This window comes from Nicotiana tabacum, chromosome 8 (assembly GCF_000715075.1).
Source record: "Nicotiana tabacum cultivar K326 chromosome 8, ASM71507v2, whole genome shotgun sequence".
NCBI lineage: Eukaryota > Viridiplantae > Streptophyta > Magnoliopsida > Solanales > Solanaceae > Nicotiana > Nicotiana tabacum.
Genome location: NC_134087.1, coordinates 26,139,281 through 26,156,070, shown reverse-complemented (window position 1 = coordinate 26,156,070; position 16,790 = coordinate 26,139,281). Strand labels below are relative to the sequence as shown.

General features: G+C 34.4%; 1 protein-coding gene across 1 annotated transcript; it reads left to right on the top strand.

The window, feature by feature from the left end:
- Positions 1 to 3,301: 3,301 nt before the first annotated feature.
- LOC107778556 (uncharacterized) lies at positions 3,302 to 4,291 on the top strand. Its single transcript, XM_075220255.1, has 3 exons — positions 3,302 to 3,623; positions 3,718 to 3,854; positions 4,115 to 4,291. The coding sequence occupies exons 1-3, from the start codon at positions 3,302 to 3,304 to the stop codon at positions 4,289 to 4,291; spliced, it is 636 nt and encodes a 211-aa protein (XP_075076356.1).
- Positions 4,292 to 16,790: the final 12,499 nt, after the last annotated feature.

The window sequence follows — 16,790 nt, the reverse complement described above, 5'->3', positions numbered from 1 at the left end:
CACCATCAGACTCTCAGTCTATCTCAGTGATCAATCTCACTATCAGACCCTCGATCTATCTCAGTAAAACAGGGAACTACCCCAAAACAATTTCCACATTTTAAGAATATAGTGATAAAGGCAGATTTGAGCAGTAAACAGGTAAAACATGACTGAGAATATGCTTTCAAACAAATAGAGTGAGGAAAGATAGTAAAAATGCCCCTAAGGGTCTCAACAAGTCGGCACAAGGCCCCCACATGGCATACAGCCCAAAAATATAATAATGTCAAACAATTAACTATCAAATACGCATTAAAATATTCGTTCGGGATGGACTAGGTCACAATCCCCAGCGGTGCTCTACCCCACGCTCGTCATCCAGCGTGCAAGTCACCTCAAAGTAACACAACGACGTATAATCCGGAGTTTCAAACCCTCAGGACAGTATTTACAATCATTACTTACCTCGATTCGGTCCAAAATCTAGCCCGCGATGCCTCGCCCGCACGAATCGACCTCCGGATGCTCCAAATCTAGCCACAATCAGTATATAATCATTAAAATATGCTAAGGGAGCGAAGCCCACTCGAAATATCCAATTTAACATCAAAATCCCGAAATTTCTCAAACCCGGCCCCCGGGTCCACGCTTCGGAATTCGACGAAACTCACAAAATCCGACAACCCATTCAACCACGAGTCCAACCATACCAAAATTACTAAATTCCGCTAACAATTCGGCCTCCAAATATTCAAATCTTATTTTCAAATCTCTAGGTCCAAATCCCCAATTTATACCTTAAAAACATGTAATCTAGTCGGATTATTCGATGATAATTCAATATTATGGAATAGAAATAATCACAAGTGACTTACCTCAAGATTTCCCATGATTTCTTGCTCAAAAATTGCCTCAAGCCGTGTTCTTTCACCAAAAAAATGTCAAAATGAGCAAAAAAATGCAACAGCTTTAATAAACCTATTTTGGTCGCTAAAAGAGCCATTCCCATCGCTAAAAGTGACTAATATGGTCGCTAAAGGTGCGCACCAGATCCTGCTGCACCAGCAATGTTTAATTTCACTAAAAAGGCTCTAACTCCATCATACGAACTCGGAATTCGATGATTCTTGTTTCTATGAGTCACAAATAATGATATGAACATAGTCCTTCAATCGAAACTCAATTCGGAACTCGTTTGCTCAGTACGATATCCATTTCGCTCGTTAAACAATTAACTCATGATTCGCGTCAAAAACTCAATCGCGACTTGATCAAATTAGACCAAACTTTCCAGATCACTCCTATAATTCATTATTGAACTTTTGGAAGTCTCGAAATCAAATTTCGATCTCTAGAACTAAAAATGGACCTTTGAATCATTACATGCTTATGCTAAAAACGGCAAAAATCTTCCAAAAACTCTTCCAAAACTTATCCTAGCCTCATGAGACCCCGACCAAACTTGCCAACATAATTCATAACATCATTAAAACCTGTTCCAATCATCAAAACACCTCAAACAACATCAAAATACCCAAAACTCATCGAATTCAAGCCTAAGTTTCCAAAAACTTCCGAAATACACTTTCGATCAAAAACCCGACCAAACGATGTCCGAATAACCTGAAATTTTGCACACACATCATAAATGACATAACGAAGCAACAACAACTCTCGGAATTCCATTCCAACCCTTCAATCAAAATCTTACCTATCAACCGGAATTCACCAAAATACTAACTTTGCCAATTCGAGCCAAATCCTTCCACGGACTTCCAAAATGCATTCCGATCGCGCTCCTAAGTCATAAATCACCTAACGGAACTAACCAAATCATAAAAATTCTGATCCGAGATCATATACAAATAAGTCAACTCTTGGTCAAACCTTTCAAATTCAAAGCTTTCATCTAAGACTGTTCTTTCAAATTCCTTCCGATTTTCCTGAAAACCAAAACCATCAATATACATCAGTCATAATACATCATACGGGGCCCGAGAACTGACGATCAAAGTACAAAAGCTCAAAACGACCGGTCGGGTCGTTACAAAAATAGACAAAAGATATAGATAGAAAGAAAGAACATTTATTTCATCAAGTGTTTCAACTTTCACGAGTATTTTTCAAGCATTTACAATATCACTTCTTGTCGTCTATTTATAGTACAATATAGAGGTATATCAAAGAATGCCATAAACATGTCAATTCATTAAGCATTTGAGATCATGGGGGAGGTTATGAAAGCATGTGAGTTACAACCATAAGTATTGGAGTAGTGGGAGTTATGGAGATAATGGAAAAGAGTAGTGGGTATTACTCCTTTATGAGTTATGGACATCCACCATTAATTTCATATTTTATAAGATATATAAATTACTCTTTCAATGTTATTTTTTTTATACACTAATTAAATATGTATTCTAAGAAATTAAAAGAACACCTAGACTTTAAAAATCGCCAGCGTTGACAGAAGAAAATTATATACAAAACCAAAATTCTTTCACCCATTTCATCTAAGTAGATAAAAGCTCAACAAAAGAATCGGTGGAACGAGCGATAAATTAGTCATTTATACTTCCTTTCTGTTGGGCCTCTAGCTTGCACCACTTCAAGCCCAAAGTAGCGTACTTAAGTTGGCTGAGATATTTATTTTATACTTAGCCTTTTGTAGCCTTTTGTACTAGTTAGCCATTATTCTTTTGTTAACATAGCATAGTGGTTATTCATTTTAGTAGTTAGCCATTCTTTACATTGTATGGATAGATTATAAATACAAGGAGGCCACAACTGTTAAAGGTTGGCCGGTTATTTTTATCATCTCTTTCCTCTATGTTTCTGCGATGAAGAACTTTCTAGAAAACCTCCAACCTCCATTAACGAACCTTAATTTCTGATCTTCTTTTACTGGTTTGACATGGTATCAGAGCAGGAATTCGTTAAATCTTGCTTATCTATGTAGAACGGTGTTACCCCTATCTGTTTTCATCCAATTTTCATCGAGATTTGTCTTCATCAGAGCTTCGTGATTTTTTGATTTTCCGGCAAAAACACTTTGTTTCCTTCGTGTTTGAGTTCATTTTACGGTAGATCGTACTGAATTTCTGTAGTATGGCCGCTGGAATCTCTATTTTGTTCAAGCTAATTCGATTTTTCGGAGCTAGGGTTTCCTCCATTTTCATTGGTTCGCTGAAGTTGTTCTGCTATATCAAGGCCTTACTTCTTCACATTGCAAAGAAGGCTGGTATTTGTATCTCTCTTTTGCATGTGTTGGATTTGATTTCAGTCTACGGTATTTGTTGGTGATTTAGTTGTTCTAACCATGACTGGTTCTACTTCCTCTTCTGCGTATACTCCTGACCCTACATCCCCTCTATTTCTTCTATCGTCTGATGTGCCTGGTGTGTCCCTAGTTCCTATACCATTTTCAGGGAGTGGATTTGGAGGTTGGAAACGTAGTATGATAGTGTCATTGTCTGCTAGGAACAAAATAGCATTTATAGATGGTTCGTTCCCTAAACCTGCTGCAACTTCCCCTGATTATAAACAATGGCACCGTTGTAATAATATGGTGATATCTTGGTTAACAAGTTCATTATCACCGGATAGAGCTGAAAGTGTTCAATACTCTGAGACAGCCAAAAGTATATGGAAACAATTAAATAATAGGTATGGTAGTGTAAATGCATGGGACTAAAGTTTTTGAACTAAAAAGGGAACTTGCCTCTACCTATCAAGGATCCCTTGATATTACTTCATATTTTACAAAACTTAAGAGAATATGGGATGAATTGGGAATAATGTGCAGTAGTCATACAAATTCTTGCAATTGTGCTGCTAAAGAGGGTTTTCAAAAGGAGAAAGAGGAGGACAAGGTCCATCAGTTCCTCATGAGATTTATGTTGGTGTGAGAAGCAATCTGTTGATGATGTAACCTCTATCATCCCTTGATAATGTCTATAACATTCTTCTTCAAGATGAAAAGCAAAGACAAGTCAACTCGCCTTCTCAATTCACCCCTAAAGCAGCCTCCTTTAATGTGAATTCCTTTAACAAAACTACTCAACCTTAGCTGAATATGCAATTCTAGGGGCATCAGAGACAGTTTACTTAAAAAGTGAACTTTGATAATCAGTCCAGGACCTCTAATCTTTTCTACAAGTATTGCAAGAAGCCTGGACACTTAATTGATAAGTGTTACAAGCTTCATGGCTTTCCTACTAACTTCAAGTTTACCAAGGGTAGAAAGGCAGCTGCTAATATGGTGACAGATTCTGAGTTCTCTGCTTTTGAGTGCACCTCTTCCAATTAGACTTCTATTGTGCCTGTTGCTGAAAATGCTTCTGTAGTGCCTGGGCTGACAAAGTAGCAATACTCTCAACTGCTCTCTCTATTGCAACAATATCATGTCTCTGATCCTGGTCCTCAACTCAATATCATGAGTTCTGCCAATTTTGTTGGTACTCTATTGCCTAAGAATGTAGTATATAGTTTCAACTCTACTTTGCTAAATCAATCTGATTCCTTAACTTGGATAGTTGACTCTGGTGCTTCTGACCATATGACTGCTAATAAAGAATATCTCATTAATATCACACTTTTACCTATTCCTTTTCTAGTGTCTCTTCCAAATGGTTATAAAATAAAAGTTACTTGCACAGGTTCCTTTGTTTTGACTGAGTCTATAATTCTTCACAATGTCCTTTATTTACCTTCCTTTAAGCACAATCTCATCTCTGTACATAAACTCACAGATCAATTTGATTGTATAGTTCGTTTACTAGACTTTCATGTCTCATACAGGGCCCTTCTCTGAAGAAGCCTCTGGATCTTGGTAACTGGACAGTGGGTTGTACAAATTTGTGTGGGAAAAGCCTTCTCAACCTCAACTTACTATGTCAAATGCCTGTAGCAGCTTGTCATCTTCATTTGTTTCTAACCATCTTCCTTGTATTGTAAATACTGTTTCTCCCTCTTGTGATGAAGCTGCTATGAATAAGATGGACATTGTTTGGCATAATAGACTTGCACATGTTCCTTTTATTAAGATGAAAAACATCTCTGAAATTTCTTCTTATATTTCTTCTACACAATTTTTTCCATGTGCTATTTGTCCCATGGCTAGACAAACTAGATTGCCATTTTCTGATAGTTCTATTCATAGTTCTAAGCCTTTCAACTTGTTCATGTTGACACTTAGGGACCATATCACACTTCTACATATTTAGGCTCCAAATATTTCCTTACCATTGTTGATGATTTCTCTAGATGCATTTGGACTCATCTAATGGGGTCCAAAAGTAATGTTTTTCCCCTCCTGAAGGCTTTTGTGTTAATGGTTCAAACTCAATTTTATGTCACCATCCAAAGCATAAGATCTGATAATGCTCTAGAATTAGGAAATAACAATGCCGCAGTTTCCTTCTTTTCTGAAAATGGAATCATTTATCAAACTAGTTGTCCACACACACCTCGACAAAATGGTGTAGTGGAGAGGAAACGTAGAACCCTCCTAGAAGCTTCCTGGGCTTTGCTTTTCCAATCCAAAGTACCAATCAGGTTTTGGGGAGATTGCCTTCTCACATCCACATATATCATTAATAGACTCCCCTCTAGACTACTACAAAATAAATCACCTTATGAATTGTTGTTTGGCAAGACACCCAGCTATTCACACCTAAAAACTTTTGGTTGCCTCTGTTTTGCTACTGTTTCCATTTCTCAAAGAGACAAACTAAAACCTAGAGCTATTATATGTGTCTTTCTTGGCTACTCTTTTGCAAAGAAAGGTTATAAGTTATATAACCTTCGGTCAAAACAGTATTTTGTCTCTAGAGATGTCATTTTTCATGAACAACTCTTCCCTTTCTCTTCAAATTTTTCACTTCCAGTTGTGTCAAAGTCCCCATTGTCAACCACCTCATCATCATTCCCAACCTATTGGTTTGAATCTGGTATGCCTCCTGATGCTACCACTTCTTCTAGTCCTCTTTCAGTTCCTTTCCCTTCTGATGATTCATCCTTTCCTAATGCTTCTGACAACCACCATTCACCTTCTGATGCTTCACCTTCACCTTCACTTTCTCCTCACATTACTAATACTTTATTTGAATCTATTCCATCTACTTCTTCTCCTGCCATATATGACGTCCTAGATTTTAAACCTCAAAGTTCAAACTTCAGGATATCGTGTCCAAAAGTTCGAAAATTGTGTCTAGAAGTTCAAATCTTATGTCCTTAATTTTAAATTAGTAGTTCAGATCAGGACACTTATCTTGAATTTCAAATTAGCAGCTCAAAAATTCAGGACACTAAGTCCTGTTTAAATTCAAGATATTTAGTCCTGAAGTTTGGATGAATTAGCTAATTTAAATACATTATAAATTATGAATATATTTTAAATAGCGGGCTTTAAAGTGACTATTGTTGCACTTCGCCCCAATACTACAATGGTCCATCTTTGGCCCAAAGATGTTTTCATAATACAGGGTAGGAGCTTAGATATTTTTTTCCCTTTCTTATCAAAATTAATGAAAGCTACTTTTTTTGTGAACAAGGTGTAAAGGGTAATGTGACAACTGTTCGTTAATTTATGGGTTGTGACCACAAAAAAGGTTATCGAAAATTCTACATAGATATTACATTAATCAAATGCACATGGTATGATTGTGACGTTTTATCCCTTTAATGGTATTATCGTCGTCGAGTATAAGAAGTTAACAACATAATTGCAACGTCTTATTCCATTTACTATTTTTCCAATATAGAGTAATACGATGTACTTGTGACGTTTTATTCCATTAATTATGTTGTTATAGTGACTTTTATCCCCTAAGCTATATTGTCTTTAATTTCAACCAAGACGACATCAACAACAATAAACTCAGTATAATCCTATAAGTGGAGCTTGAGAAGAGTAATGTGTACGTAAATTTTATCTCAACCTTATAAAGAAAGAGGGGATGTTTTCGATAGACACCCGGCTCAAGAAACAATAAAAATAAAACAACCAAGCAACAAATAATAGTAACAACAATGCAATATGGTAACAGACGCAAATGACACTAATTTCACCTAAGACAATATGAGAATTTTTTTTCTTTTTAATTTTTCTCACATTGTAATGAATTGTGATATTTTAGTTATTGTACTGTTTTATTGATACAAACAAATAATAAGAGAGAGGAAATTAATAGCCTGTTTGGCCAAGCTGGAGAAATCAGTTTATTTTGAGAAGTGCTTTTTTCAAAAGTGCTTTGAAAAACGTACTTTTGGAGAGAAGCAGTTTGTGTTTGGCTAATTAGTCTGAAAAGCACTTTTGAGAAATAATTTGTGTTTGACCAAGCTTTTTAGAAAGTGCTTTTAAGTGTCAAATTACAAATAAGGACATGAATAGATTTACTTAATAATTAATATTATAAGTAAATAAATAATATCAGAATTTTGTTATTACATGTAATAATTAAAAAAAATCATTTTATTTAAGTAAAATATGAAAATAAACTTAAAAAGTACTTAATTCTTTTAATATAAGTTAAATATATTAAAATTCCTTCAATAAATATAAAAGCATTCACCCCTAAAGTCACTACATATTAGAAAGTTTTTCTAAAAATAAGAAGAAATATTTATAAATCAATATCCTAAGTATTAAGTTTAAGGGTTATTCTGATATATACTATATTTTGTTAAGTGTATTTTAGGTAAGAAGAAAAGCCAAAACTGCTTCTGCTTCTGCTTTTGGAAAGAAGCTACTTTTTTCTGCTTCTCTGAAACTGCTTCTGCTTCTGCTTCTTCCTAAAAGCACTTTTTTTTCAAATAAGCTTGGTCAAACACCTCAAATTAGGAAAATAAAAAGTGCTTTGGAGAAAAATCTTGAGAAGGTTGGCCAAACAGGCTATAAATGGCCGCAAAAGCAAACGTCAATTAAATGAATCTGAACTATAGGCCAACTAACATGTTACTTTATGGGTCAGTCTTTTCGGATTTCAGTCGCAGATCGGGAGCCCACATTACCCTAAACGTTGAGTACTTTGAGTTTAAAAACGTGAAAATAGTACTAATTAACCACTTTTTGGATTGATAATTAAAAAATAGCTAGTATTTACAAAATTATTTAAAAATAACCACTATATTACTGAAACACAGAAAATTCCAGTATAATATGCTGGATTATGAAGCTCGTGCGTATTAACTTTCAGTATATTTTGTTGGAACTTCAGTACACAAAAAGTTTTAGCATAATATACTGGATTATAGAGCTCCTGCGTATAAGCTTCCAGCATATTATGTTAGAACTCCTACACACATCATGAAATTCCAGCACATTATGCTGGAATTTCAAATATAAAAAATTCAAACTTCAGCATATTATGCTAGATTTTTTCCGGATTTTAAGGATATGTTTGTTCAAATTTTAGATTTATACGAAAAAGTGATTAAATTTTGAGTACTTTTAAAATTGTATCTATTTTTCAATTACCAATTGTAAATTTGGCTATTTCTATTTTTTTCTTCAAAAAACAGTACAATGGCTCAGAAACGAGGAATTCAAGATTTAAATATATTGTATTCTAAATTGAATATAGTTCATGAGTCGTTTATTTCTAATTCTTTCAACTTATAAAATGATTATCTTACATTATTTTTCAGTTTAGAATCTCTCCTTGTTATTCACCAGACTGGATGACAGATCAGTAGGTATACTTCCTAGAAATTCATAGTAAAAAGTATCTAAAAATAGGATCCGTAATAAGTGACTCTTTTTGTCTTTGGCAAAATTCTTAAGAAAATACTAACTCCTAGAGGAAAAAGGTACTTTGACACATATTGTGACTATTAATTAAAATTTGTATATTATTAACTTGACATATTGAGATATATAAATAAAAGCAAATTTTTTTAAAAATAAATTTAATTCCTTCTGAATTATAGAACATTTATTTTGAACTAAAATAAAAAGGTAAAAAAAGGAAAATTATTATGAACCGAATAAAGTACTGACAGTACTAGTTGAGACTTGAGACCAGCTAGCATATGATTCTTTTTGTGCCTAATACTCGTGCAGCATTTCAAAAAAAAAAAAAAAAACCTCTCCAAAAATCAAGTCAAAATTAATATTACATATAGTTAGTGTTAGGTGTTGTCTTGCTTTCTTACCGTATTTGATTTTCTCGTCTCTTAAATGAAAGAACAACATATTTATCATAAATGAATTTTTCTATTCTTAGAAAGAAACATAAATCTCTCATATTTGACTAATTCATTTTTTTGGAAGAAAATATTTGGACTTCTATAAATTGAGGATCTCTTCTTCTAATTTAGTAGTATTCACAATGTAGTCATACGGGGATTTAAGAGTCTTGTTTAGCGGAAAAATTTTGGGACAAGTGTTAGCCTGTCATTTGTGTTTGCATGTTTGTAAGGTTATTCTCTTGATATTTTGTACTCTTTTTTATATAGTGAATTGCTCATCTCCATATGTAAACATAGTTCAATTGACCGAACCGCATTAAATGCTTGTGTCTCTTTTAATATACAAGAATTATAGGATACAATTATTTTGAAATTTTAGAACTATCTTCTAAAAGAGACTACCCCTCTCAAATGAGTGTCGATACCTAATCAATACAAAAAAAACAAACTCACATGTTGTTAAACTAAATTATAGTATCAATTTTAACTAAAATATGTATGAATTAATTAAAAATTAAATATTTTTTTTGAATTTAAGCACATATAATGTATTTATTACTTTGACTAAGGGCATCTCCAATCTTTACCCCATTTTTGGTCCCCAAAATGGGGATTTCCCCATTTTGGGAACAACTTACTCCAATCATTCCCCCAAACTTTTTTATATTCTTCTCTCTCTTCTATATTATATTATTATCTTTTATTTTAATTTTATTTTTTAATTTTCATTAAACAAATTCCATCTTTTATTTTTATTAATTTGTAATTTACATTAAAACAATTTCATAAAATTTTGAATAATATAATTTGCAAGCAATTATTATAGATTAACTAATAATTCAAATAAAAGTGAAATCATTGCGATACAAGATTAATTAAATACATATTACATAACGATAAAATTCATTCGAAATACTACATAAATATTCAACTTCAACCTCTAGTATTCTCCCATAAATGATCTATTAATGCATTACGAAGTGCAAAATGAGCATCTTTGTCCTTAATTCTTCTATGTGCAAAATAATTCATTTTTTGAGATAATTATATATTTTTTGTACAATTATAATTTATAATAAAATTAACTTACAATTTTACATAAAAATAATAAATGCACGAAAATTAATTTATCAAAATTATACACCAAAGTTAAGATGTAAAATTAATATTATAAAGACATTACATAAACATAATTAGGTATATATAAAGAGATAAATTAAAAGATTAAATAATAAAATAATAATAAAAAAGTGATGAATAGTAATGGGAGAGATGAATAGTGTACCCCCATATTTGAGGGAACACTATTCATCCCTCATTTTGGGGACAAAAATGGGGGAGGGTTGGAGCTAAATTACCCCAAAAATTGTCCCCATTATGGGGAATGGGGGTAAGGTTGGAGATGGCTGTAAACACGTGATTTTTGCCCTATATGAGAATTACTCCCAAAATTCAAAAAAAAATGATTGTTCTTTGGTGTGCAATTTTGTGATATTTTGTGATATTTTTGAATAATTATTTGTATTTGTCCGTGCATGTTTATTGGTTAAATTAATAAAAAAATTACAAAAATATGTCGCATTTGCATTTAGTATTTATTTAAGTTTGTTTTACAAAATCATAAAAATATGTACGTTGCATTTTTAGCATTTTAACGTCTAAATTGTGTGATTTTTATAGTTAATTGCTATTTAAATGTGCGATAATTGTTATTTGGACAGATTTTTGAAGTTATAAAAGATTTTGAATCAGGGCAGTAACAGTAGTTTTAGGGGTAATACGGGAATTAACCAATTGCAGATTATTTAATTATGGTGGGGGACAAGACGTAATGATAAAAGCAAAAAGGAAAAGGTGGATAATGATGTCTTCTTTTCAAAAAGAGGGAACAAGGGGGCCCACTTTGACTACTTTTCAAAAAGAGGGAACATGGGGGCCCACTTTGACTACTTTTCAAAAAGAGGGAACACGGGGGGCCCACGTTGACTACTTTTACTAAAGTAAAAGTGTGGGTAATAATAAAATTAAAGGGGAAAGAGGTAAAAGGGGGTCTTGCTTTGTATATAAGGGGGAGGGGGAGAAGAATTTTTAGAAGTAGGGGAATTTTGGGAGGAATTTTAAGAGATTTTAGGAGGAGAATTTTTAGAAAGGGGGTTTTTGGGAGAATTTTGGGAGAGAGGAATACATCCTGAAAATCCGAATAGAGTGTGGTAGAGTTTAAAAAGAGAACAAAAACAAAGTGAGAAGTTTCGGGTTTAATACACGCGTGGGTTGTTGTTGTTTAGTTTGTTTACATACTTTTGGTTTTGTTCTATTGAGTTGTTCGGTTTTCTTCAAAGTTTTCTGGGCCTTGAACCTGGGTCAAATTGCTGCTGGGGTTGCTGTTGTTGCTGTGTATTTATACTACTGCTGCTTCTACTGATCTTCATCTTCTTTCCTTGCTTTCCAAATACCAGGTACACAAACTGATACACTGGTTCATCTTGTAAGCCACTCGAAGCATGAATGCAAAAATGTGAAAGATTTGAAGTTGTAGTTTAATGTAGTCTTTTCTTTCTTTTACTGTCTGTATGTAGAATATTCTATGCGCTGCCCATGTAAACTCTTTAAACGACTCACTTTCGAAACTTAACTATAATAACTCGAAGTATGTAAATAAAGTAGGATCTTTTCTTCATTTATTTTAGAGAAAAACGAAAAATAAAAAATGTAGTCGTTCTAAGATTATCCTTTTTTAAAAAAATAATGAGACGAGCCTCGCCAAATAAAAATGCAAATTGCGGGGCCCTCAATAATTGGTCATAATAAATACTTAGAATTTGGGATGGACTGTTTAGTGAATTTCACTACCTTCCCCAAAGATAATAATGCGTTAGACTCTTTAGACGCGATTTAATTAAATTACATTCTTAAACTCGGGTGCACATTTATGTGACACAAATCCAAATCTCAACGGAGTCGAAATGTGTCTCTAATCACGGGTACATTGATTGTGACGTGGTCCGAGATGCATGTCCATGACGTTGCAAATTCCTTTTAAAAATAAGAATGAGATGAGCCTCGCCGAATAAAAATACAAAATTGCGGGGCCCTCGGTAAATATTTGCTTTAAAATTGCTTAGACTTCGGGATGGACCGTTTAGCAAAATTTTACGGCCCTACCCAAAGTAAATGATACGCTAGTCGCTTTAGGCGCGCCTTTTAATAATTCAATTTTCTTAAAACTCGGGTGCACATTTATGTGACCCAAATCCAAATCTCAACAGAGTTGAAATGTGCCAATAACTACGGGTGCATTGATTGTGACGTGGTTTGAAATACGTTTTCACAATGTTGCAATTCTCTGTAAAATAATAACAATAAATAAAAATAATAAAAGCGGCTAAAGGATAAAATTTGCACATAAGTCTATAATATGTATTATATCAGATAATCAAGCCGAATATAACAGTTGAGCGACCGTGCTAGAACCACGGAACTCGGGAATACCTAACACCTTCTCCCGGGTTAACATAATTCCTTATCCGGATTTCTGGTTCGCGGACTGTAATACAGAGTCATTCTTTTCCTCGATTCGGGATTAAAATGGTGACTTGGGACACCCTAAATCTCCCAAGTGGCGACTCTGAAATAAATAAACAAATCCCGTTTCGATTGTCCTTTAATTGGAAAAACTCCCTCTGCGCCCTCGCGGTGCCGAAAAAAGGAGGTGTGACAATGGCCTAAGCACCGATTGAGTCCTCCACATTTGCCGGCATGATAGGATATATAGGGTGGCAATTTGAGCCCAAACCCGTCCAACCCGCCCAGAGATTAATGGGTTGAGTTACAAATATTTTAGCTCATTAGTCAATTTGGGCTGAGCCCAAGTTAACCCATTATATTTTATAGCTCATTCTGGCCCATTAAGTAATCCAAATACAACACATGAAACTCACACAAAATAAAATGTATCTCAACCCAACTTATATAGAAATTTATTTAATTGCCCCAATTTTACTTTTTTTTTCAATTTTATGTTCTTTTATTTTTCTGCACCATCCACCCACGCTGCACCCCCCTCCCCTCAAAAAATAATTTTTTTATATTTTTTTTTGTATTTTTAATTTTCTATTTTTTCTGCACCACCCCCACCCCACCCCACCCCCAGCAAAACCCCTCTCCCCTCAAAAAAATTTACTTTTTTTTTGTATTTTCAATTTTCTGTTTTTTTTTTCTGCACCCTCCCCGTTACTTTTGAATTGTTTCTATTACTGTTATTCTGCTAGATATTATTTAACTGCAGGTTATGTTGTTTGTTGTGTCCTAGCTTCGTCACTATTTCGCTGAGGTTAGGCTCGACACTTACTCAGTACATGAGGTCGGTTGGGCTTGAAATTATCCTAAGGAGAAGGTGTTAGGCACCCCTCAGGATCCACTAGTGTGGTTTCCGGCCAGACAATTTTTTGTGAATTTGTGCAATTAGCAAATAAACAAGTGAGGCTCAAATAAGAGGGGATTTAAGTTTAAATACTCAAGTGTTTGAAAAACGATTAATAAAAAGCAAGGTTTTGAAAAGAGATAGACCCGAGCCTCCCACCCTCCCCTCAAAAAAAATTTTACTTTTTTTTTGTATTTTCAATTTTCTAATTTTTTTCTGCCCTCTCCCTGCAAACCCCTAAAAAAAAATTTACTTCAATTTTTAATTTTCTGTTTTCTTTTTTTTTTCGTTTTTCTGCATTACCCACCTGCCCCAACCCTTCCTACCCCTACCCCCACCCCCAAAAAATTTTCAACTTACACATTTTAAGGTAAAAGACTTTTTTTATGCAAGATGAGCATGGTTCTAAAATATGGGTCAAGTTGGACGGGTTGGGTTATGACCCATTGTTTAGTCCGTCTTAGCCCAAGTACACTTTAGGCTGGGTTGGGCAATGACCCATTTATTAACCTAACCTATCTTGACCCGCCCAAATTCAGCCCAACCCGTCCATTTGCCACCCCTAGGATATATGCATTGAAGACAATTTTAAAACTACTCCCTCAGTTCATGCCCCTTAAAAAATAATAAATGAAGTGCATAATTTACCATGATATTCATATTAATTGATGCATATTTTATTGGATTTGAGAAAATAATTTAAAATGAGTAATAAATACTGTGGGTGTAAAAGAATTTTTTTTTTGTCTTTTCTTAATATACGTAAAATGATAAATAAAAATAAAAATCTATTTTTAATATACATGTCAAGTAAATGTGAAAGAAAATAGTACAATATATTTGTATCAAATTTGAACTGATTATCACAGGTAGTGTAATTAATGACATTGTCCGTATTAACTTAAAAACTTATACGTCGAAACTTTGATAATTTTTGACTGGTGGACTATAACTAGGAGACAGCTAGCTATAAGTAGACTTTGACAACCAAAACTTCTCACTTATTTCTAGTTAATTATTGACCAATAAGTAGATTTAGTGTCACCTCGTGGCATTATTTTTTAAAAGAGCCAATGAATTGTGTTTGTCTTAATTTGTCACGATCCGGATTTTTCACCCTCGGGAGTCGTGATTGTGCCTATTGATGTGAGCTAGGCAAGTCAATTATTGAACATTACCTTTTTACCCACTTTATACTCTTTAACATTTGTAAAACAATAACGTGTAAACAACGGAAATTTAGAATAAGCTGAAGAAAAGCAATAAAAAAAATATCTGAACATGTGCTAATACAACTGTTTAGACCTTAACCACGCAGAACTGGTGTCACAGTGTCACATACGATCTAAGATTTTCTACATACAAAGTTCGAAAAATAAACGATACACTGTTTCTAAATTAAGGAAATGAAACAGGAATAAAGGGATAGAGGGAGACGCCAGGGCCTGCGGACGCCTGCAGGTCTACCTTGGATCTCCGCATGGACTGAAGGTAGCCACCCAATCTATGGTCCAAAAGCTGCTCTGGGATCTGCACATAGTGTAGAGTTTAGTATCAGCACAACCGACCCCATGTGTTGGTAAGTGCCTAGCCTAACCTCGACGAAGTTGTGACGAGGCTAGGACCAGACTACTACATAAACCTGTGCAATTCAACTATATACAGCGGAAAGGAAGAACATAAATGATCAGTCAAATATGGGAGGGGTAGCATGCTGCGGGGGAGATATCAATTCAGAATAGAAAAACAACAGGTAATTGAAGGAAACAATAAATCTTGGATATCAACAAAGAACCAGAAATCAATAAGTGCACGACATCACCCTTCGTGATTTTACTCCCGTCCTCACCAAAGCAATCAAGTAATGAAAATGTGCACGGCATCCCCCTTCGTGCTTTTACTCTCGTCCTTACCATATAATCAATATAATCGGCACAGAATGGTACATCGTGCGGCACGGCATCACCATTCGTGCTTTACACTCTTTCCTCACAAATCATATACAACATCACCCGTCGTGCTTTAACACTCTCTCACCAAAACAATACATGGCATCACCCTTCGTGCTTTAACATTCTTCCTCACCCAAACAACAATTACAAATAATAGGGAAAGGGAATAAATGAAATTACAATAAGAATCCCGGCAAGAGAACAATAGTTCAACAATCAAGTCCCAGCAAGGGAATAACATCAAAAGAAGCATCAACATCCCGGCTAGGGAGATAATATCAAAAACAACGAATTCCAGGCAAGGGAGATAATATAATGATTCTCTTCTCTTTCTCACTTTTACTTCACAACTCACTTCACAATTTTGAATCAATGCTCTAAAAGGTTCAATTTCTACTTATACTTTCACATTTCATTGTACAACTTGAGCCAACGCTCCTCAATGTTCAAATTTCACAATTACTTTCACAAACATTGCCTAACAATAGAAATCATCATCAAAGCAGAAATAATACAACGAAGCTATAATAATCACAATATAAGACTCACGGGCATGCTTGACACCAACATATAGATACTCGTCACCATGCCTATACGTCGTACTCAACAAATACCACATAGCAAATAGGATTGGACTCCTAATCCCTCAAGCTAAGGTTAGACCAAACACTTACCTCGAACTTCTACGGCCAACTCAAACCTCAAACACTGTTTTTCCTTTTGAATTTGGCTTCTAATCAATTGTATCTAGACATAATCGACTTAATAACGTCAATAAACGCTAAAAAAATGCAATTCCAATGCTTAATTATAGATTTCCTATCATTCTTCCCAAAAGTCAAAAATTGACCCTGGGCTCGCTTGGCCAAAATACAAGGTTCAGACCAAAACCCGATCATCCATTCACCCATGAGCCCGAATATGTATTTAGTATTGAAATCCGACCCCAAAACGAGGTCTAAATTCTATTTATACAAAAAGCCCTAACTCTAACCAATTCTCTAATTTTCTACCTTTAAGAACATGATTTAGGCGTAGAATTCTAATAGGTGTTAATGAAAACTGAAGAGAATGAGTCTAAGATTACATACCTATGAATTTGTGGTGAAGTTCTCTTTCAAAATCTCCCAATTTGGAGCTTGGAAGAAGAAGTTATGAAATTTGGGTTTAATCCTGACAAATTTGGTCTCTGCGATCGCAGACAAAGGAATGTGATCGCATAGGAGAAAGGGGACTGGGCATTG

Excerpts from the sequence above, each read along its gene's own strand:
- LOC107778556 (XM_075220255.1), top strand. The coding sequence starts at position 3,302 with ATGACTGGTTCTACTTCCTCTTCTGCGTATACTCCTGACCCTACATCC. Across the intron at positions 3,624-3,717 it reads ATACTCTGAGACAGCCAAAA|GATCCCTTGATATTACTTCA; the intron begins GTATATGGAAAC and ends CTACCTATCAAG. Across the intron at positions 3,855-4,114 it reads AGGAGAAAGAGGAGGACAAG|TCCAGGACCTCTAATCTTTT; the intron begins GTCCATCAGTTC and ends TTTGATAATCAG.